Source organism: Saxophila tyrrhenica, assembly GCF_035928015.1.
Source record: "Saxophila tyrrhenica strain CCFEE 5935 chromosome Unknown scaffold_2, whole genome shotgun sequence".
Lineage (NCBI taxonomy): Eukaryota > Fungi > Ascomycota > Dothideomycetes > Mycosphaerellales > Extremaceae > Saxophila > Saxophila tyrrhenica.
This window is the reverse complement of record NW_027041734.1, coordinates 336,565-358,798: the sequence shown is the minus strand read 5'-3', so window position 1 is coordinate 358,798 and position 22,234 is coordinate 336,565. Positions and strand designations below refer to the sequence as shown.

The 22,234-nt window shown below is 56.0% G+C and overlaps 7 protein-coding genes across 7 annotated transcripts; 5 read left to right on the top strand and 2 right to left on the bottom strand.

The window, feature by feature from the left end:
• Positions 1 to 63: 63 nt before the first annotated feature.
• Positions 64 to 2,145, top strand: PLCB4 (1-phosphatidylinositol 4,5-bisphosphate phosphodiesterase beta-4; the record flags this gene model as incomplete). Its single annotated transcript, XM_064798450.1, has 2 exons — positions 64 to 1,682; positions 1,974 to 2,145. The coding sequence occupies 2 exons, from the start codon at positions 64 to 66 to the stop codon at positions 2,143 to 2,145; spliced, it is 1,791 nt and encodes a 596-aa protein (XP_064662777.1).
• Positions 2,146 to 3,571: 1,426 nt separating this feature from the next.
• Positions 3,572 to 3,877, top strand: LTR77_001187 (uncharacterized protein; the record flags this gene model as incomplete). The annotated part of the gene is made up of 2 exons (XM_064798449.1): positions 3,572 to 3,721; positions 3,779 to 3,877. The coding sequence occupies 2 exons, from the start codon at positions 3,572 to 3,574 to the stop codon at positions 3,875 to 3,877; spliced, it is 249 nt and encodes an 82-aa protein (XP_064662776.1).
• A 1,373-nt stretch (positions 3,878 to 5,250) lies between these two features.
• On the top strand, positions 5,251 to 5,855 carry LTR77_001186 (uncharacterized protein; the record flags this gene model as incomplete). The annotated part of the gene is made up of 2 exons (XM_064798448.1): positions 5,251 to 5,649; positions 5,709 to 5,855. The coding sequence occupies 2 exons, from the start codon at positions 5,251 to 5,253 to the stop codon at positions 5,853 to 5,855; spliced, it is 546 nt and encodes a 181-aa protein (XP_064662775.1).
• A 272-nt stretch (positions 5,856 to 6,127) lies between these two features.
• On the bottom strand, positions 6,128 to 8,132 carry LTR77_001185 (uncharacterized protein; the record flags this gene model as incomplete). The annotated part of the gene is made up of 2 exons (XM_064798447.1): positions 6,128 to 6,908; positions 6,961 to 8,132. The coding sequence occupies 2 exons, from the start codon at positions 8,130 to 8,132 to the stop codon at positions 6,128 to 6,130; spliced, it is 1,953 nt and encodes a 650-aa protein (XP_064662774.1).
• A 1,257-nt stretch (positions 8,133 to 9,389) lies between these two features.
• Positions 9,390 to 12,212, bottom strand: LTR77_001184 (uncharacterized protein; the record flags this gene model as incomplete). The annotated part of the gene is made up of 3 exons (XM_064798446.1): positions 9,390 to 9,948; positions 10,019 to 11,586; positions 11,640 to 12,212. 3 exons carry the CDS (start codon positions 12,210 to 12,212, stop codon positions 9,390 to 9,392), a joined length of 2,700 nt encoding a protein of 899 aa, XP_064662773.1.
• A 1,611-nt stretch (positions 12,213 to 13,823) lies between these two features.
• LTR77_001183 (uncharacterized protein) lies at positions 13,824 to 18,101 on the top strand (the record flags this gene model as incomplete). Its single annotated transcript, XM_064798445.1, has 2 exons — positions 13,824 to 14,184; positions 14,233 to 18,101. The coding sequence occupies 2 exons, from the start codon at positions 13,824 to 13,826 to the stop codon at positions 18,099 to 18,101; spliced, it is 4,230 nt and encodes a 1,409-aa protein (XP_064662772.1).
• A 1,865-nt stretch (positions 18,102 to 19,966) lies between these two features.
• LTR77_001182 (uncharacterized protein) lies at positions 19,967 to 22,003 on the top strand (the record flags this gene model as incomplete). Its single annotated transcript, XM_064798444.1, has 2 exons — positions 19,967 to 20,044; positions 20,150 to 22,003. The coding sequence occupies 2 exons, from the start codon at positions 19,967 to 19,969 to the stop codon at positions 22,001 to 22,003; spliced, it is 1,932 nt and encodes a 643-aa protein (XP_064662771.1).
• Positions 22,004 to 22,234: the final 231 nt, after the last annotated feature.

The window sequence follows — 22,234 nt, the reverse complement described above, 5'->3', positions numbered from 1 at the left end:
TATACATGTATGGCCTGACCGCCCGTCTTGAACTCGCGCGCACACGACAGGCGGCTTGAAAAAATGACCTCCGAAACAAGCCCACAATGCTCGGAAGCAGTGCTCAAGCACCTAAAGTCCAAGTTCGAAGAACAGCAAAAAGCGACCCCAAGCAGGGAGACTTTCGACAAGTTCCTTAAGAAGGCCACGGATCCAAAGGCTTCTACTGCTCTGCCTATAAAAGTGGATACAGGACATCCTCTCTCGCACTACTTCATCTCCAGCAGCCACAACACTTATCTCACCGGCAACCAGCTCTGGAGCAAGGCGAGCGTAGATCCGTACAAGGACGTCTTGGCTCGAGGGTGCAGGTGTATCGAGGTTGACGTATGGGATGGTGGGAGTCCTTCGAATTCGTCTTCGGATTCTGAAGATAGCGGTGAGCAGGGCAACAACGGCGGCAGCGATGTGAGCAAGCTTACTGGGCTGGTCAAGAAAGGCCTCAGTCGCATACGCTCCGCTTCATCGGCTTCTGGGACCAAGGATAGTATGCCCCCAGAGGCGGCGACAGACGCTACTTCAGCTGATGACAGTGGGAAGAGTGGCAACAACGAAAATCTTAGGCCAGCGCCATGGCGAACTTCGTCCGGTAGGGAAGAGCCAAGAGTGCTTCATGGCTATACAGCAACCAAGGAGATCCCATTCCGCAGGGTTTGCGAAGTCATTCGCGACTACGCTTTCGTGAACAGCGAGCTACCTCTCATCGTAAGCCTGGAGGTACACTGCAACCACGACCAGCAGGAGATCATGGTCGAGCTGATGAACGACTACTGGAAAGACTTCCTGGTCCCGATACCGAAGGACTTTTCTGACCATACACCTTTGCCCGCACTGAGCAGCCTGAAAAAGAAGATCTTGGTCAAGGTGAAGTTCTCGCCTGGGAAGAAGTCGTCGCAGAAAACGGCATTGCTCAGGAAGTCTTCTAAGGGAAGCGTCGACAATGACTCTGACGAGGATGAGGGACAGATTGAGGCGACGAAGAAAGGCAAGATCATTGACGCGCTGAGCAGCCTAGGCATATATGTCCGGGCATGCCACTTCGAGGCCCTGGATCAGCCTGAGGCGCAGATACCTACTCACGTATTCGCTCTGTCTGAGAAGAAACTCATTTCGCTACAAGAAGAGAACAAAAATGGCCTCTGGAAACACAACCTCTCCTATCTCATGCGCGCCTACCCTAAAGGCACCCGCGTCCGCTCCTCCAACCTCGATCCAGCACCCTTCTGGCGTCAAGGCATCCAAATGGTCGCGCTCAACTGGCAACAAATCAACGCCGCCATGATGATGAACGACGCCATGTTCGCCGACACCGACGGCTGGGTCCTGAAACCCGCCGGCTACCGCATGACCAAGAAGCAGGACGCTCCACCAGAAATCAAGCGTTACACCTACGACTTCTCCATGCAGGTGCTGGCGGCGCAGAACCTCGACGCCGACGCCAAGGGCACCCCGAACGTGTTCGTCAAGTGCGAGTTGCACGTCGGCAGCAACGACGGCGGGTCCATCCCGAACGATGGGAAGAATAAGGGTGGGGAGTGGAAGTGTAGCTCGGCGGTGCGCCATAGTAAGGACCCGGACTTTGCGGGTGATACGCTCGAGTTCAGCGGGATTGCGGGTGTGGTGCCGGAGTTGAGTTTTGTGAGGTGAGTGACATATTTCAGATTTCCTTTTCTGATCGCAAGGCCGCCGGACGCGATGATGTCGCCGCCGGCCAGACGACCGACCATCGCTCCAAATTGCTCTGTTGCTCCGCGATGGTCGCACAGTGGGAGCGGTGTGCCAGCGTACGAGCCGTTGGGCGTCTGATGGTGCGGCTGCTCAAGCGCTGAACGTCCCAAGTCCGTGGATGGGGTGGTCGTGCGCGGCAATCATACCATGGCTCTGTGTTTGTTAATTTCAACCGCTTCAATGGAAATGCTGACAGTGCGTTCTAGGGTCAAAGTCATGGACGACGATGCGTTCCAAAAGGACAGGCTGATCGGATGGGCGTGTTTCAGATTCGATCGCTTCCCTCAGGGTCTGCGACTGGTGCCTTTGAAAGGACCAGATTCAAAGCCGACAGGGAGTTCGTTGCTGGTCGATAGCCGTTTGGCGCAGAAAGAGTGATGCTGGCGTCATTCTTGTACGACGGCTTGATAGGAAGGTGGATACACGTGGTTGAGCGGTCCAGTGCTCCGTATGCGAGATCGACGTTGAATAGGCGATCGTTTTGGGTACCAGGTCCGGTGGCCACAGTGTCGGTCTTTGTGTGGGATAAATCTAGCCGATCGAATTGTTGTTTCCATATTCTGGTTCGAGCTATGCTTGCAATCACATCATGCGTAGAGGATTAGCCGTTCTGCTCGGTTGGAAGAACGAAGTCTAGAACTGATATTGAGTACTTGCACCGATCGAAATAGGGTTCGCGATCAAAATTCCCGAGCTCTGTCGGAGAGGCTCGGTCCACGAGGATGGCGAGGATAGATCAGTGAATCTATCGTCGTGTCACCTCCATTCGCGGTAGTCTCAGACTCCTGCGGCTCTGGAACGGCTTCCGGACCGGACAGCACCCTACAGTAGACTTGAGGTTAGCAAGCCACGAACCCCACCGTGTCGTGTCGTCGATCGCTTAGATGCGCGTCAGCTGCCGGGAGAGCTTCTGGATGATCGATCTGCTGTACCACGCTTCCAAAAAGATTCTCTGACAGCGTGTCACTGCTCCGATGGGTCGGTCGGGACAGGGTCGTACCCGGTCGAGCCCCCAGCTCTGCGCGGGATGACTTGTCATTTTACAGAACATCCTTCGGTCGCTCCCCTCGACATCCAAGACTCAATGGTGTCTACGTCGTGCTGGACACGTCACGAGTCGATGTCGTGGAATGTTTGCAAGGCCGTTGCTTTCGGCGGCCTGCATTGCTGGGTGCACAATATCCGATGTCGCGCTTCGCACCCTGGGCCCAACATATGCCGACTGCCGGCGCAAACGTCAGGAGTGAGCACTATGGTTCCTCGAACACAAGAAATCTGAAAGAAGCTCGACCGGAGTCGGGCATCCAGATGCAGAGCTCTGATCGATCAGAAAGATCGCAGATGCGCCGAAGCAAGATGGCTGCAAGAGCTTGCAAGCATAGAGCTGGCCACTCCTTGGATCTCATGCATGTCTTTGTTTAACGCTCCATTGAAAAACTTACATACCCTCCCTCCCTCCCATGGACCCTCAGTATCACGAGCAGGACTCGATGCATAATAGATTTCCCAGGAAAATGGACCGCCATCCTGGGCTATAGTACTAGCATTGATGCAGCGTCCCTGGTGCCACAGATATGGCAGATTATGGTACCCGAGAGACCCAACAAGGTGAGCAGCCGTCCAGTAGGTATAAGAGGGTGATGGTTTCCTGTCCGCTCAGTTTCTCAGGACTCCCAATTCAAAGCCTTTGGCAAACCTTTCCTCAGCCCTCTGAAGCATACACTCTAGCTCACACCACTGTCGCTCTCGCCAACGGCCATATCAGTCGCCGGACCAAACAACTTAAGTCCATCGAACGTCCACCATGACCTACAACTCCCGCCAACGCGAGACGCTGCACCGCCTGGGCATCAAGCAGCTGCCAACACTCCAAGCGTCCAGATACACCCCAGAGTTGGACGACCCCTTCCGAAGCACTTTCGTCATTGGCGATTTGCCCGTGAGGACCATGCCGGTCGGTCAAACTCCATTGCAAGCATCCTGCAGTCCATTGCTGACTTTAAGTTACCAGGTACCCGGCCGTCGTTGTCCAGCATGCGCAGCCAAAGGCGAGACCGTCTGGGTCATTCCCGGCAAGCGTTGCCCTCAGTGCGGTACGCAAGTCAACTGAAGCGGGTGGAGCCCAACATACGACGACGGATACGCTCGTGCTCTCGACTGTGCCAACATCATGCGGCCGGGGCAGCAAGACATGCGCATCGATCACTCTGGAGTGGAAGTGATGGTGGAGGATCGACACCCAGCATTTCATGTTGGTATGACTTAGCGGCTGTACGATGAGCGGGTGAAGGGTGGCATCGTTTTTGATCTGCAGCATTCGAGTTTATTGTTCCTCCAAGCGTTCGCGTTTGCGCTGTTGCGTTGCTGGAAAAGTCTCTTCTGTATTCTAGATCGCACTGTCAATGCATAGATCGATTAATCGGGCCTTCCAAGTCCATCGCATGAACAACCGCGAACATGCTACTACTCGCCAATGAAGCCCTCACGGTGGAACGGAAGCGTAGGAAGTCTCACGTTCGATTGACTGCATCGCATCTACTGATCCACATGAGCTCGATAGTTTGATATTGGAATGGAGAAGCATAACAGACGGCCCGTGATATCCGCACCTTGATCTGACAGCACACATTGCATTGGTGCGCTCGAGCTCATGCGTGATCGGTCTTGTCTCTGGACACGATAGTACAATGTACTTCTGCAACGCTTCGGGCAGTACAAAGGCATCTCCCGTCGCCTCTTCTGGATCACTTGCATGTGTGGCTGACGGGAAGCTGCAGACCATTTTCGTCAGGTGATCTGACACTGTCCAATGGCACCGCATTTGATGCTCCCGGGTCCAGATCTTTGTGGTCAGAGACTCCTGTAAAGGATGATGACAGGTTTGCCGGTCCTTGAGCGGTGTTTTTGACATGTCAGAATCCAACACAGTGGGCGAGCTGCATGTCCGATCCAGATTAGTCTGTCCTGTGCTGCTGACAGGCACAGTTAGACTCGGAGGGACTCTTCCTGGACATCTCGACAACACCTGAAGTTGAAAGGCATAGGGCAAGGAGGAAGTTTTATCGCGAGACTTTGCCTTGCCATTGCACGTGATCCAGGCTCGAAGCGGTTAGCACCGAACACGAGCTTGACGCGTACATTCACTTCTTCGAGCACGAACATCACTTCAAGCCAGCTTCGATCTCACCAAGGAACGATCCTCTTGACCTAGGATTTGTGCAGATATCATCGTCAGAGAAAGGGCGCTCTTGGACACTGTAAGTCTGTGCATGCAACTTGGCATACGCATGATGCAATGAGTAGGTGACATCGATGTCAGATATAAGTCACCGCAGATGCCATCTCAAGGCCCTTTCAAAACCCCTCTTGCCTTTCGAAATGTCTTCATCCTCAAGAATTCTCTCTTCATTCCGCAATTTAACTGTTTCCACACCACGAAGACTCCCATACCAAGCCTCTCAATTCACCACCACATCAAGGACAATGGCCGCCCAACCCACCCCAGCAAGCCAAGTCATCAGCGAGACCGCCAAAGCCGAAGGCGGACCAGACAAGGGCTCCACCTCCGCCCAGATGCAGAGCCAGGTCGGCAAGACTCGCAACTTCGAGCAGGCCGCGCAGGAAGTCGGAGGCAAGATGCAGGCTGAGCCGGGCAACGTGACGTCGGAGGATGCTGCGTATCTTAAGTCTCGCGAGGCTCGTGCGATGGGCCAGGGCCAGCCGCCTTCGGACTCCATCAGTGCCGATGCTCAGCGGTTGGCTGCTGTGAATGAGGGGGATGCGAAGATGCCGAGCAAAGGCCAGATGGACCCGGCTACGCAGTCTGCGGCTGATCGGGTTGAGAATCTGGAGAGCGCGGCTGAGCAGGTCGCCCCAAAGATGGTGAGATGAGCTCTCCTGTTGAATATATGAGCAATGCATGCTGACGAGACTTTGAACAGGCCAATGACCCAGAGCACGTGACCAAAGACGAAGCCGACCTCCTGCACAGCCGCGAGCAGCGTGCCTTCGGTGCAACGAGCAAGGGCGGAATTGCTAGCCAGGCCCAGAGCATGGTGGCTGAGAACGAGAAGAAGGCGACGACTTGAAGGAGGCAACCAGCTTCTACTCCATGGTGCAGACAAGAGCGGCGGTGACGGGACGAAGTATGACATGCCTTCAAGAGCCACGACAAATATGCTTATGCCTGTATGGCAGAGCATCAGTCAGACGAGGCAAGAAGAACGAGTGTTCAGCATCAGCTCAGAACGTGTAGAATAGTGTACAGTCACAAGCATGTATCAACAAGCCTACTTCTTCACAGCGTCTCCTTTCGTACACACAATCACAAACCTCCGCAGCCCAGTACAAGGCATACCGCTTAACCCAACGACAACCACAACTTCAACATCTTCGGATAATTCGGCGTCCCAAGCCCAGTCACCGGGTCCCACCCCGGCACCGCCTGAAACCCATCCGTCCCACACCCAGGGTTGCTGCCCGCCGTAATATCATTAAACACACCCGGGTTCTTATACGCCACCGGGTTAACAAACCCAATACTGCTCAACCCCCTCGAAAACCGCTCCTCATTGATCAGCGTCAAAATCGCCCCCAACGTCGGGCTCGACGCAGACGTCCCGTAGACCTTGGCGAACTGCCCATCAACAGCGACGACGTAATTAGCGCCGTTCGCGCTGATGTCCGGGATCCCGCGCGTCTCCTGGCTGTTGTTGTACTGCGCGCTGGTGTACGGGGGCATGTTGTTCGCGAAATACGAAGTGACTTCCTTCCGCTGATACCCAGGGAGTGGGAAGACGTTGCTAAAGCCTCCGCCGGAGTAAATCACCGTCTCACAAGCCTTCTCCGGCTCTGTGCCCGAGGCCAGCGCGTTGGGCAGCGAGATGTGCGGTTTCACCTGCGTGGCGCCGACGGAGGTGATCCAGGGGCAGGAGCCCGGGAAGGAAGGGTTGAAGCGTCCGCTGTTGCCGTTGTTGTAGGTGCCGTCCGGGTTGATGCATTGGCCGCCGTTGCCGGCGACGCCGTAGTCGCCGCTGGAGTAGAGGACGCTGACGCCCATGAGGCCGAGCTTGAGGTATTCGGCGCATTGGCGGCGTTCGTAGATGGGGGTGAGGTCGTGTTCGTTGTAGGAGTAGGATGTGCTGGAGGATGTGAGCCAGAAGCGTTGTTGACCTGTGTTGCGGGCGAGCTTACCTGATGACTTTCGTGGCGGCGAACCCACCACAGTTCTGCGGGCCCTGGTAGCCGCCGTAGGGGTCCGGGTACACGGCATCGAAGCGCTGGCTGTCACCTCCTCGGAAGGTGCAGTAGGACCCATCGATGGCATCAAGGAAGTTGTTGAAGGAAGCGCCCTCGACAAGATCACCAACCTGGTACAGAACGACGTTCTGCGGGTAGACCAAGCTCATAGCGTACTCCAAGTCAAGATCAGACTCGCCGTTAAAACCAAACGACATGTTAGTCTGCTGGACCACACCACCGTCGATAGAGTCCAGCACGGGCCGCTCGCCAACAGCCTTCTTCGCGAACTGGCGGAAGAAAAGGTCCAGATCACTTGGCACATATGCCTGTGGGGTGTACTCAACGATACCGTAGGCATTCTTCTTCAGCGCGAGGTGGCCGTGCTGGAAGTCGTACAGTGCTCGGAGGCAGTCGGGCGTGATCTGCGTGTTGCAGTTCTTCAGTCTTCCCAGAATGTCGGCACCATTCATCGTAGCACCAAGCTTAGGAAGGGATGGCGAGCCGGGCTCACCGAGACCCTTCTCGACGCCAGGGCTGATGGCACGCTTCTCCATCGGCTCGCGCTTGTCGTGCCTCTTGATCGGAGCATCGAAGTGGACGGTGGGAGTGATGAAATCGACGTGCTCGGAGAGTTCGGCTGGGATGCTGTATTCCTCGCAAGCAACGTGCGATTGCTTGCTGTCGGTGTGCTGGTAAACGTTGTACTTAGTGTTGAGGAGGTTCTCGGCCTCGTCGACAGAAGCATCGAACTGTAGGAAACCCATGCTCTGACCGTGCTTGATGCGATCGTTGCCGATGCCGTGGGATGCCAGCCAGCTCTTGACAGCGCTGACGGTGTCGTCGCTGGGCGCGAAGGCTTCAGCGATCTCCTTGGCCGACCAGTGCTTGCCGTAGCGGTCGGATTCGGGGTCAGAAACTTCGTGCAGCCAGTCGCCGCCCTTCTCAAGGTTGTTCTGAGCGAGAGCAATCCTCATCGGCAGGATGGCCCGTCTGTGGAGCTCGCTGCGCTTGTTCCAGCCGCTGGGAAGAACATCCCTCTTCTCGTGAACGACCTTGGTATTGGCAATAGGAGAAGCGAAAACGGTAGACGCTGCAAGTGCAGCTGTAACGAGTGTAAAGAACATTGTTCAAATTGTCTGAGAACGACTGTATGAAAGGTGCGAAAAGGTAGAAAAGAGCACCAGCTCAGAATGGTGTTGGAAGCAGACGAAAGGGAAGCACAAACACTGTTATGTAGACCCTCCAACAGTCGATCATCTTTCACTATCTCGTCCCCTGCCGCGGTGTAGCATGTTCGCCTTCCTGATCAGGCTGGGCTGCCCTAGAGGCGGGCGGTTCAGTTGTATCGAAGACGCCAGCCGCCTCCTAGGCGTGAGCTTGGTGACAAAGGAGAGGACTGCAGTCGGTCCATGCTCGAGGGGCTCTTGAGATAACCTTGATTAAGAACTGGCAAGGTTCGTGGAGCCGCAGTCTTAGCACTGGAGCTAATGCTGAACATGTCTGAGCTTGTTGGGGGCTCCCTGGTCGATCTGGTATAGGGAGGGAGGAAGGATGTAGCTGGGCTCGCAGGGGTTGGTTGCCAGTAAATTAGATGAGATCGAGCTGCCTACTTGGGACGTTCCTCCTGATCTCGTGCATGTATCGGATGGACGCGCGCCTATAGTCTATGCATTGTTAGTGCATGCGAGATCGTGAGGTGTGGTGGAGTGGAAATAAGGAGTCAAGATAAACGTTCAGGCTGAAGGAGGTTGTCCACTCGGAGCGGCTCAGTCCAACGGCTGGCACGGCAGGCACGGCAGGCACGGCTCGCTTCGAGTTGGCCCCTTCAGCAAGCCCTTTTGAGCCTTGTCTTCTGCCTCCTGAAAGATAGCAAAGTCGACTGCGGCTGTTGATTGTGATCATCTTTCGTGTCTCACTGGGTGGTCTGAAAGCGCTGTGGCTTACAATTCCAGTTCGGCGGTACTGCCCACGGTCTGCACTCCACAGTGTAGGTCGCAAGACTGGAGAATTCGACGTCGAAGAAGGTGTCCTGCTGTGGTAAGTCATACGCCTGAGGAACTCGACAAGGTTGCTCCTGCAAATCCCTTGACGTGCATCAAAGAAAGGCAAGTGTGTTGATCAAGCTCCCATTCCATCCGTGCTACTGTACAGTCACAGCGTCCACTCCACCATTGCCATACGATGAGCCCACAAGGCGTGAACAAGGTCTTCTCCATCAAACCGCAGTTGCCATCCTTCCCACCATACCCTGTGAATCTGCTGTGTCCATGAAGAGGACGGGGTGTCATCCCAACCAAAGCACTGTGTGCCTTCCAAACTCCAAACGCCTTCAAGAATTTCCCTTTTTGCGATGAATCATCATACCGACCCTCTCACTCCGCTCAAGCCTCCATCGCTTCCTCCTCACGCCCGCGATGCATTCCAACCGCCGCCTGCTGCCCGCATCCACAATTCGCTGCCTGCTGCTGCCCACGCCGCCCCCCATGCCCACCACCTGCTGCCGCCTGTCCACCCGCCTGCGCTGCCCGCGCCATCTGCTTCTCGACCTCCGCCCGAGTCTCACGACAACGATGATAAAAATCCGCCTTACCTGTGATTGGCCCATAATCATTGAGGAGAATGCGCTTCACCTCCTCCTCCCGCAATGCCAGCTCATGCGGGTCGTCTCGAAAACGCATGATTCTTGTCTCTCGAGCGTTATATTTGCGATGGAAATGCTGCTTCTCGATGTCAGCGTCTGTTGGTGCACGAGGAAAGCTGCTTGGGCTGCCGATGGGGATGGTGCCTGCTGGGTACTCTGCTCGTTTGTTAATTCTGGTGGAGCGTGAGCGGATCTCCTCCAGGTGAGTAGCGCTCCGCGTGATGTCCAATGAGTAATGGTCCATGACGAGGATGCGGCGCTTCGGGGTGGGCGCCGCAGTAACGTCAAGGTTGCGGAGCCTATTGCCAATGCAAGAGATTGTCAGCGATTCCATCTACGTCACCATTACCGATCTGGTTGACGACGCACCACTTCGAAGGAGTGACGGGCTCAAAGGCTGTCTCTGCTGTGCTACCCGATGAAACCTCCATGGACGCTGAACCACTTCCATCCATTGCTGTAGCAAAAGGAAAGCTGGGCTCTGAGTCAGTTCCACTGGAGACTGCGGCGCTTGGAAGATCGAAGTGCACATGTCGACTCTCCGGCGAAGATGCGTCGGTCCATTCACCCTGGTCTACCTCGGCGTCAGGTTGTTGGCAAGCTCCGAAGCGCCTCTCAGTCTCCGGAAGATGCGCATATGCGACATGTGCCTTTCCCGCAGGCCGTCCGAGAACGTACCGAGGCGAGAAACCTGAGGTTGGTCGTGGAGTATCCGCCATACCGCCTTCGTGGTGAAGGGGCGGAGGAGGTGGAGGCACGAATCCATGTGGCAGGCGCATTGATGGTACCAACGTCCTTTGCGTGATGTTCATAAAGCGGCTGCTGCCTCTTAGTGCAATTCGATTTGATGCTTGCACGGCAGACGGCGGTGGATTGAGCATCAGAGTCAGCAGCCCTGGCGGCAACGGCGACTTCTTCCAGGTCTTTGAGTTCTGGCCGGCTGGAGTTGGGGCAGCGGAGCTTGCAGACGTGCGCACCTGTCTCGCGGAGGATCTGAGCCAGACTGCCGAATCGCTGCGGACTGCTTCGCCATCTTCGTTGGGCGTGGGGACCGAAGTGCTCAAGACACCGTGGTCTGATCGGTCTTGCAGGTTGAAGATTTCGACCTTCAAGTCATTGACGACTTCGTCGAGCTGGTCCAAGTCGCTGTTGAGAGCCTTGAGCCTCTCTTCGCACTCGTCGATACCATTCCGGTGGCGATTTCGACTGGTAGTGAACTCGATGTCCTTCTTGATCGCTGTCACCCTTTCCAGCTTTTCTGCCAGCTCGGCTCTGGATGCTGCCAACCTGTCCTTCTCGCTCACGCCTCCTCCAAGCGGCAAAGCTGGATCTGGAAGGACTTCGAGAGGATACGGCTCCGGTACTGTCATGCCTCGCGCGATTGCCATCTCTTGCGTCACCGCCTGCATCTTCTGCTGGTGCTCCGCCCACTCTTTCTGCCACCACTCGTGGTTCGAAGCACCCGGCACATCCCTGGTGAATGGCTGACTGTCCGGCGACCACTCTGGTTGGAAACGTGTGGTCGGGTTCTTGCTCTTCCCGGCATACCAGGTGCGACTTCCTTTTGTAGCGTCCAGAAGAGCTTGAATGCTGTCACCCCGTGGCCGACCGCTGCAGACCTGATCGACCTCCTGTCGAATCTCCTCCTGACGCTCCGCGGGCAAGCGATGAAGCGGACCTGCCGATGATGACGATGGCAGGTAATACGGAAACAGCTTGCCAGCCTGCAGTCTTGGAGAGATTTCGATCACATGCGGATTTGGTGTGTTTGGGTCAATGGGCTCGATGTTGACGTTGACCTCGACATCCTCTCTGCTGTCCGGGTAGAGCTCTTCCAGAGTTTCGGGCTTGAGGATAATGTCGACGCCCATCCTGCTTGGACAAGAAAGCTGAGGGAACTGCTCATAGCGAGGCCATTGGTGGTATACCTTGCCGCCCTGTGGAGTACGTTAGCTCATCCCTCTAATCATGCCAAACGATGCTGACTGACCTGTCTCATGATGTACGCCCACTCGGCCTGGAGTTTTGCTGGCTGATATGTGCCATACTCATACTCAACATGAACGTCGCGTAAGTTGTGCGCGGACAAGCGCCGCGCGTGCTTGCCTTTGTACTCATTGACGATATCCCAGAGTTGTGCGAATGCCGGCGAAATCTGCTTGAACAGCTCGGTCTCGTTCCAGTCGCACCTGTCTCTGAGACGACCTCGACACTCTTTGCAGGCCACAAAGAACCCCTCGATGAATGCGATGCTTTGCGCCTGGGTGCAATCTTCGAAAATGAGCGTGGCGATTGCCGTCGCCGAAAACCGGTCGATCCTGAACACGCATCGGCGCACATGGTCGCGCAGTACGGACATTGGCCCTGTGGGAATGATGCTGGGATCAAGTTCGTTTGGATTTTTGGGACCTGTTCGATGCCAACGTCCGCTTCCCTTCGGAGGTGGTGGCGGAGTCTTCGGTCTCTCGTCTGGCTCTGACAGCGCGCTCGCTGCGTTCATCGTCACCGGAGTGGCCGAAGCGGCGGCTGGCCGCAGGCCCACCATTCGCATTAGTGAGGCCATGCTCGATAATGGCTGTCGCTCGCATGTGGTCAAGCTGCCGCGGTGTGGAAGAAATGTTCAAGTGGTGAACGAAGGTGTGAAGGTGAAGATGCTGGCGCAGCGAACGAACGAGTGGCTGTAAGTCCGTGAGGTTTGTAGTGAAGTTGGAGATGTTGGGATGATCAGATAACAGCATATGACGGGCCCCACCGTCACCCTCACCGAGTGTTCAGAACTGGCAGGAGCGCAATATGGACGTCTCACCGTTTGTATACTATGTCTTTGATAGGCTACATTATGGTATCGAGGACGGCGATGAGAGTCAACACAGACTGGTCGCTTGCTTGATATTCACTCGCAAACTTCATTCTGCTGACTCCTCGTTGCCCGAGCAAACGATCGCTCCTTCCCAGTTCGTTGAGGGAGTGCGTGGCGGTCGGAGTCTAGAACCAATGGCAGTGCGATGATTTCATTTCGTGAAGATGGTATATGGACTGAACATCAAAATGTGCAAGTCCACGCATCCGCATGGTTTAGAACAAGCATTCACCACATGCGGAGCGCGCAGGATCTCCATGTGGTTGTGGATGCGGAAGCGCAGACAGGGCGAATGGACGCGCGAGCGCGAAGCTTGGCAACTGAAATGTTGAGCTTTCTTCCGACTTCACTTCATCTTGACTCCTCCTCTCTCCCACCATCATGTGATTATTGTCCTGAAACACTCATCGAATATGTTGGCATCATCATCAAAACTCACGTTGCGCTTCTCGTTGATATGACGAAACTTCTCCCGTGAACATTGGGGGCGAGTAGGACTTCAAGAACTCATCAAGCGGTGTTGCGACGGGGATCATCTCTACCCAGGAGCGGAGACGGAGAGAATGGCTCTAGTGACTGCATTGTGTCCTGCGATGCCTCTCAGTACCGGCGACGAAAGACGATGGCAGCATGATTTTGGAACGTGTAAGAGGTTTTGGGCGGTGGAGAGCTCATCGTACAGGAGGTTAAGATTGTGGTGGGTCGTTGAGAGCGTCTGCATTGGGGAGAGTCTGATGTAACTGCCATTGGTCTTGCTATGCATGATGTGCAAGAATAGTCCTCTGTCAAGATTGGAAAACCCTCCCTTGGCCGTCGGTGTTGGGTGTGGAGCGATTCCGACTTCCACCTCTGGGTTCAACACCAGGGTCAGGGGAGGCCCATGCGGAGGAGACGGAGGATTTGGAGGCGGCAAAAGAGGCAATGCAAGCAGAGGAGGCAGAGGAGTATCTCAATCTCTCGGAGTAAAATCATGACCGCGTTGCGATTCCAAGGTCTTGTCTAAACGAACCCACTGCGAGGCGTTGAGAATCACGCCCACCAGACCTGAAACACACCCCGCCAAGTGCCTTGTTTGTGCATGTGATATTGAGGGGTCCACGTGTTGATATGCCGTTGCCACGGTAAGACCAAAGCTTCGTGATGCGTCGACTGAAACAGAATTTTCTTCCCACGCTGTGCTCAAACACAACTTCACAACCAACATTGTCCATCAGCCAGAGCCACGCCGCTTTCCGCAATTGCATGTTCATACCATAAAGACCGAACCGCTGACCTTGTTTGGGTGCCAGACACAGAGAAAACCGCACCGCACTCATGCCGACACTCAACCAGCTCGAGTGCTCGATTGAGCTGGGCCCAGGCAACACAAAGCTCAAAGAGTACGGCACCAAGTACAGAAACGGCCATGTCGAGACCTTTATCGCCGTGACAGACTCAGACATCCCTTTCACCATCCACCTCAAGACGAAAGGGTACATTGCGCCCGGCATTGCCCTGTTCGTATTCATGGACGGCGTCTACCAGTGCAACCGCAATAGAATCGGCCTGAAGCTGCCTGGCCAGTATGTAGATCCGAACGAATACGAGGTACAGTTTCATCTACGTCAAAAGGAAGAGAAGTCTGTGCACGGCGCATTCATTGGGAGTGACTGGACGTTCAAGGAGCTGGATAGAGGTGAGCATCTCCCTTCCGCGGTGGAGGCTGCCAACTAACGTCATACAGTCTCTGCGGACAAAGCTCCAGCCCTCAACCCGCAGTTCTTAAACAACATCGGCACTATCGAAGTCGTGGTTATGCGCTGCAAACCCGCGCTGGACGACGTACCTACCGAAGTGTCAAGAGGTTTGAAGAGAGGACGCATCTCAAACTACGACGGCCCCGCAGACGATTCTGAGGATGCCCATAGCACCTCTCACGCCTCCCAAGGCCCAGGACATCCGACACACCGCACTCAACCACAGCTGGCCACGGCCACCAACCCACAGCAAGGACCGGGCATCAGTCTCATCGCTCAAGGGTTGAAGCAACCCCGCGACATTCCTCAGCGTTCTCAAGTCACCAGCGATGGGCTAGCGATCAGCAATGCTCACGGCTCCGCCAACGCGAGCAACATCGTTCAGCTCTCACAAGCAACCAGCCCACAGCAAGAGCCCGGCATCGATCGCATCACACAGAGCTTACGCAACGTTCTTGAGATTGACCAGCGCATCCGAGCAACAAATGCCCCACAATCTTGCAGCAACATGCGGGAGACAAGGGCCGAGAGCAGCGGTGCTCAGCCTGAGCGCGCCATCGAGGTACCTGAATCCGAGCAATTGCCTGGCAACGCTCTCACCACGGAGGCTTTGAGGAGCATGGGCGGCAATAGTCAGCGTCCTTCCAGTCCGGATTCTGTGAGTTGGGGTAGCTCAACAACTCTGGTTAATGATGGCGAAGCACCCACTCGTCTTCCAGAGCACGACTCCTTGCGTTGGTCCGATGAGGTGGCCCCGTCATCACCAGTCATCGATGCACCCGCAAACATCTTCGCCGCTCCTCCACTCCGGCTTACAGAGGATCATGATCAAGGCTTCATCTTCCAAGTTCGTCGAGGCGAAGCCGGCGTCAGAGCCAGCGTCAGCGGAGTCAACATCAGGACACCATTCTGTGCATCGTCAACACCACACTACAGCACGTCTGCCCGTCGCACTGGGCCAGGAGACATTTACATCCGCTTTCACATCCGCCACGATATGCGTCCACTGGTATTCAACTCTGATGCGCCCCACATCGCCATTGCAGCTATCAGGGAGGCGCTCGATGAGCTTCCCGAGATGGATGCTCAGTACCCGGTTCTGATGCGCTACGTCAATCAGGAGATAACGGCGGTGTTGCAGAGACGCCATGGCCTTGCCAACCAAGAAGCTGACTACATATGCGGTGAAAAGGAGCTCAAGCTTGTGGAATTCGACAGGGACATTGCTCACCTACATGAATGCGAGGAAGCCATTCAGCGGAAGCACAGCGAGATAGTCGAGGCTGCGTATAGGACTTACAGCAACATCCTCGCCAAGCCTCACACCACCTCAGCCTTCGAAGATATTGAGGCCATGCGAGAATGCATGGTACTCTGCATGGATGTGCACCGCGACCTGGACTTCCGGCCTGGACTGTACCGCCTTCGCGTCTTTCAGAGGCGTCTGTTCCGGGACCCGTTCCTTGCTCTCGCGGGAGTCTCCGATGATGCGCTGGACCCACGGGCCATGTACGAGCATTACATGGCTCGGGTGGAGAGACTTGACTGGTTCATTCAACACGCCACTCCCCTGAGAGCTTTGGATGTCGCAGCGGTCCAGGAGCGCCATGACAATGTGCAAGCTCAACTCAAGTCGGTTGCCGAAGAGCAAGGCTTTCTACACGAGTACAACGCTATCTTCTTTCCCACTGCAGGCGCTCTCGCCAGTGGTACGCCGCAGCCCACGTGGCCAATCCCTCAAGAAGACCAAGAAGTTGGCAAGAACAACACGCATGCTGAGCACAGCGAGCGGGCCTCCACGTTCGGTCTGGACGGCGCTGCAGATACGCCTAACAAGAGAGTACAGTTTGCCGAGCCTCCGACGCCTTTACCTCAGAGAGGTCCTTACGCCGACACTCCAAGATTCGCTCAGCCATTATGTGTTTCGTACGGCATGCAGCAGAGTCCGTATGCGCCCACGCCAGGCAACACACCGGGCTTTCGCTCGGTTGGCGAGACCATGGTGGGACCGGCTCTTGCGGGCTACGGCCCACCTTACCAGCAGATGCCGCAAATGCAGCAGTACCAGGGATACAATCAGGCGCAGGGCTTTTGTCCACCAGGCTACCTCCCACCACAAGGCCGAGGCCGCGGTCAACCCTTCGGCCAACCCCAGGGCTACTACGGTCAACCTCAGGGCCACGGCCAAGTGCCAGTCTACATGGCCCAGCAAGGCTTCCCGCACCCGCAAGGCTTTCAGGGTCAACAAGTACCGCTCAACACCGGTGTACCGCCGCATCTGCGGCCTGGAGCAATGGGACCCCCGAAGACTATGAGAGCCCCAGAAGGACAAGCACAAGGCGCGCCCAAGACGTTTCGTCATTTCGGTTCGTCGCAGACCCCCGAGGAGACCGGAAAGAAGAATGACCCTATCAAAGCTGCGGATTTCGGAACCCTCTGGGGCTGCGATGACGCCGACATTCGCAACCCGCACTTCAACGCAGATGAGAAGGTTGCCGACGACGCGAATGTCCAAGACCACGCCAACCGCAACAGCAAACGCAACAAGGCCAACAACGAGGGCTGGGTTCAGGATGTGCAGAAGAACAACCGTGGTCAGAACCCGAACAAGAAAGGTTGGGTCGAGGTAGGCGCAGGCGAATGGGACAATGCTGGTACGCAGAAGAAGAGCGACGGCAAGAATAGCAACAACGGATGGGGCACCCAAGGCGGTCAGAACAACGCAGGCGGCGCTCCTGGCTGGGGCAGTGGGCCGCAGAAGAAGAGCGACGGTCGTGGCGGCAAGAACAGCAACAATGAATGGGACACTCAAGGCGGTCAGAACAACGCCGGTGGCGCTCCTGGATGGGGTAACGAGGCACAGAAGAGCGGAGGAAATGTTGGCGGATGGGACACGAATGCGCCGAACAATGGAGGCGGCGATGGTGGATGGGGTGCCGATCCGAAGAAGAACTCAGGCTCCGGATGGGGCACCCAGAGTGGACAGCAGGATGAAGGTGACGGTGGGTGGGGTGGTGATCAGAATGGGCAGAACAATGCTGGGTGGAGCGGAGGTGATCAGAAGTCCTCCTCGACCAAGAGCCAGGGCTGGGGCCACAATGACAATCAGCCGCAGCAGAGCGACACCAAAGGGTGGGGTGGAAGCCAGGACTCAAAGAATAACGACAAGGCATGGGGTGGACCAGCAGACCAGAACAACGGCGCCTCTGGATGGGACACCAAGAGCCGCTCGTCCTCCGTCAAGAGCACCCGCTCGCACCACCGCAGGTCCGACAGCATTTCCGTCGCCTCCGGAACATCCGCTGAGCCTAACCCGCTCTTCAAGCCATACTGGAAGGACTGGACAAGGCCAATCGACAAGGAGGTTGCCGATGACTCCGACTCCAACGCTTCGACCGTTGTCGCCACGCCTCGCGAAGTCTATCAGTACCCGGCCGAGCCGCTCCCACCAGTCCCGTCGAACAAGGCCAAATCCGCGAGCCACGTCGTCCAGACCGGCAGAGGTGCAGCCTACGACCACCTCACGCGCCGCCCGGAGTACATCGACGCCTGGGACAAGCCGTACGCGGTCTTCTCCTTCAAGTACCGCAGCCCAGAGGCCCTCGGCAGCCTCCTCAAGACCACGATCGATGTCTCGGACATCGAGAAGGTGAAGGAGAGGGTAGAGAAGGATATGCTGTTGGCCATGCCGAAGCATAAGCTGGTCGAGGAGCTGATGGCGAAGAGGGGGATCTCCGGGGGCGGGAAGAAGGAAGGGGGGCGGAGCAGTGGGTATGGTGGCGGCGGGGGTGAGAAGGGATCGGAGAAGGGGTCGGAGAAGGGAGGGAGCGGTGGGAAGGGGGGGTATGGGTGGTAGGGGGTGGAAGGGGGTGGAAGGGGGTGGAAGGAGGGGTGGTTGGTGTTCTCCGCGCCTTGTTGGTGCGGTTACAGTGCGTTCAGGTAGTGCAGTAGCGTAGTGAGAATCGGCGTTTGGGAGAATCGTGTCCACTTCCTGCTCCAGTGCCCACTCTTTTGCTTTTCAATATCGCGATGAAGTGACGTTCTCGTACACAGCTCGTGGTGCTCAACAGCACGCGGCACCTACATTGACCACACTTTGCTGCGCGGAGACGACGCAGAGCATTGCAGGACACCCCCCTTCTCACGCTCACTGGCATCACGATCGTAGCTCATCACTGGCTATACTGGGGCCATACGACAATAATCTAGGGAGAGGAGACGCCCGGTGCGACCACTCCTCTCCCTTCTCCTAGCGCAACATCATTACGGCAGCGATAGACCACCCACGGTATTGGCGGCGCCTCTGACGGCCTTGAAGAGACGCCAGCGCTGCTGAGGCAATCACATGGGACCCCTCTCCTGGCCCAGAAGTATCACGATACCGTGATAGCACCGGCTGTGTCGGCCGCACCTCTGATGACTTTGAGGAGATGTCGGCGTGGACGCGACAATCCCGGAGAAGCATCATCATCCCGGAGAAATGTTAAGGATTTGTCGACATGGACTTCTTGTCCTTACATAGCTGCACGATGCTGTGAGTGCTCATCGATTTAATGGCCAGCATCGCCCGTTCGAAAGGTCGAGAACGGGCGTCCAGGCGTTTGGACTGTTTCACAGTATCCGTTGATGCTGCAGCTAACACAAAGAGGATTTGCTGCCATGCGGACCCAGTGCCGTGGTTGAAAGTCTATCAGATCGCGTGGCAGCGCCAGGAACTCACATCTGTCGGCGTTGACCGGATCGGCAGGTGTACAGCAGGAGCACGTCTCACGACTCCAGGCCGAAGGACGAACGCCGTTTGTGCGTCTATAAGCGCTCGTCTGTCTCGGGAGGGCTCGTCTTTCTCGTGAGGGCTGACCGGAGTCACGGAAGTGTTGGGATGCGAGGTCTCGGAAAGCGGATTCGCGCTGCATTTGAACGCAAGCGAGGTTGTTTGGAAGTGCCCGCCCTGATCCCCATGGCCCACAAACCGGGGGCCTACGCGAAGCTGCAGCAATGGCGCAAGCCATGGAGCTCCGGACTGGCCTTGTGGCTGTCTGTGGCGGCTCGTGTGCGGTTATTCACCTTCCCAGTCGGAACAGAATGCAGCAGCAGGAGACTGAATGGCTGGCGAGCGCACGATGTCAGCTGTACTTTGTAACGGCACATCAGCGGCAGTGCATTTTCACGTGCTCAGGTACGCGATTGGTGGCCTCGCGGTCGATGGCTAGCTGTCGTGACGAAGGCCGAGCGGGGATCCTCATACGATCGTCCTTGCAAGATAGCAGACGAAGAATTGAGTTCTGCTGTATCGAAGGAAGATTGTCGATTCCGAACCCTAGCAACACTGACCATACCACGCACCGGGAATCTCCCCACGCCTTCCTGAAGGAAGAGACTTCGAACGATCTGTCGAAAGCCACGTGCTGGGATCGTCGTGAGCGGCGTGGAGATCTAGAACTTGCAGGGGAGCACATCCTGCTGCTGCACAGTGACGAATCTCGTTCAAGCAGCTGTGGCTGCTTTCGATGCGATTGATCGATCCAAATCGTGAGAGAGCTGTTGACTCCACCTCTTCATCTAAGGGTAAACCTTCTACTGAGCAAAAACGAACATACTTCTTGTCTTATCGCGAAGAGAACAACTGCATCGACAATCATCGCATTCAATTGAAAACGCTCCTCGGCGAACGCATTGGCGCGAACAGACTTCGGCCATTCTCCTCCCTTGGCGTCAAGCTCGATGTTAGCAACATTAACTTCCGATGGGGCGGCTGGGCTCGGTGCACCAGCGAACGACTCAGTCGCCAGCAATGGAGCAGTAAGTTCTGTCCAATCCATGGATGCGTCTGGCCTTTTGCAGACCGCAATGGAACAACATCTACGGGTTGACGCAGTTTGGCTGACGATCGGTTGAACCGAACAGCAGAGGCGACCGTCCAGTCCTCAGCGGTTCGTGGATGCCAACGGCGTGCCCGTACGGATACCGAAACTCGCCGTTCGCAACCGCAGACCACCGGAGAACAGCGATACCAACGACACCAACGAAAGACCTACGAATATGATAGCGTACGCAAGGAGCGAGGGCGGAGGCTCAGGACCACCTTCTTCCCGCTCGTCTCAAGGCACTTCAACGCCCGGTTCAAGCCGGAGCGCGAGCGACGATACTCTTCCGACAAGACGGTCATTCGCCAGCCGAGATGGGGACAAAGGCGGCAAGCAAGCAGCGGGCAAGAAGAAGAAGGGCGGTATGCTTGGGTTTCTGACGCTGAAGGAGCCGTCCACATCAGCTTGGGCAGAATTCGCAGAGGCGGAGAAGGAGAAGGCAAGACAGAAAGGCGCCCGAAGCACTGCAGTAGGAATGCGGGGTGTTTCGACTCAAAAGCTGCCAGACTACGTACCGAAGGTTAATAGCAAATGGGATGGATTGCCGAACAGCGCGAAGCGAAAGAGCATAGAGTCTTCGAAGGCATCAAGTCACCGACACACAGACTCTTCATTCTCAAGTGCGACGAAGCGATCAGACTGGACCGCCGTGACATCGAATTCTGCAGGTTCAGCAGAGGCCAGACGAGCGTTTGGAAGCGCACTTTCATCGCCCACGTTCCCAAATCGACCTTCGACAACGAATGCTCCATGGTCACCAGATGACTGGAGAGTTTCAACGAGCGCATCCGCAAGACCGCGGCCAGGCTCTGGACTCCAAGCGCAACCTATCGAAGAAAGCGAGGAGAATAAGCCTCAGACCTTTCTACTTCCACCATCTCCAGAAGGACATGACAAGATATTACTGCCCGACACGAACTTGCCGCTATCGCCTCTGTCACCACTCACGCCTCCAGAGCTCGAACGTGACGACATTGGGTTTATGCAACGCTTCTTCAGCAAAGGCTCGCCTCCAAACAGGCAGGCTGTCGAAATGCCTGCTACCCCTCCAACCAGCGACAAGGATGAGGAGCCGATGCTGATTGGGATACACTATCCTGAGCTGGACGCCACAGACGTATATTATCCCCGGGCAGCTTCTCCTGCTTTCGATCACGCCACGATTGCAGATAGCCAGGCAGATCGCAAAGCATCAGGGAGCCCACCTTCTTTCGCCGAGTTCTGCCGTCGCTCTCCGATCAACTTCAGCAGGCCGCGATCACGACTTGCAAGCAGTCCGAAGTCAGAACAGCCACCGCAGCTTAGTATTGATGCTATAGCTGAACAAGCAGCTCCCGAAGCGAGTCTATCTTTGTCGCCAACATTGGTGAACGACAGTGGTCGGATCGAACCTTTCCTCACCGACACTTTCGCAAATCACTCGCGAGAGACTGGTCATATCCCACAGCGGGTCTCGAGTACCGTAGATCCCAGCTCAAGGCACACCACTAACATGCTATTGGACGAATCGGAAGAACCTTCTGATGCAGAAGAGGAAGAGTATACGGAGGACGAGGACGAAGAAGACGTCATTACCCCATCCGCAGAGAACGTGCAGCCCTCTGATTCAGCCTCCGACTCCAAAGGTTCTGTACAGCCCGATACTGTGCTCCGCACCACCAACAGTCGAAATTCGCTCGCGCCCAGCTTCACTCCATCCGTGATGAGCGAGCAGTGGCATCAAACGCCCAAGGAAAGACTGGGGTTAGGCAGTAAAGTGCGAAAAAGCGAAGTGCTGCCGTGGGAGAATGCGGAAGAGACGGGCAATGCGGCGGAGGGCCCTAGACGACCAATGTCGCCCGCAACCGAGAGTAAGCGGAAGAGGATGAGTATGAAGCTGGGTACGAAGAGGTAGCGACAGTGGCATCAGGATTCTGGAATCGCTCGTATGCGTTGAAGTTCGTCTCTTTAGGGCGTCCACCATGATATTTATGAGCAAGACTGTATGATACCACTTATATAGGCTGGCAGATGAAACGTTGAGAAAATGTATACTGTATCGCAACCTTTGTCTACTGACTCGTGGAGGCATAACAACTTGATCAGTTGTACAGCATATGCATGCATGTTGTTGAGCTGATTCGAT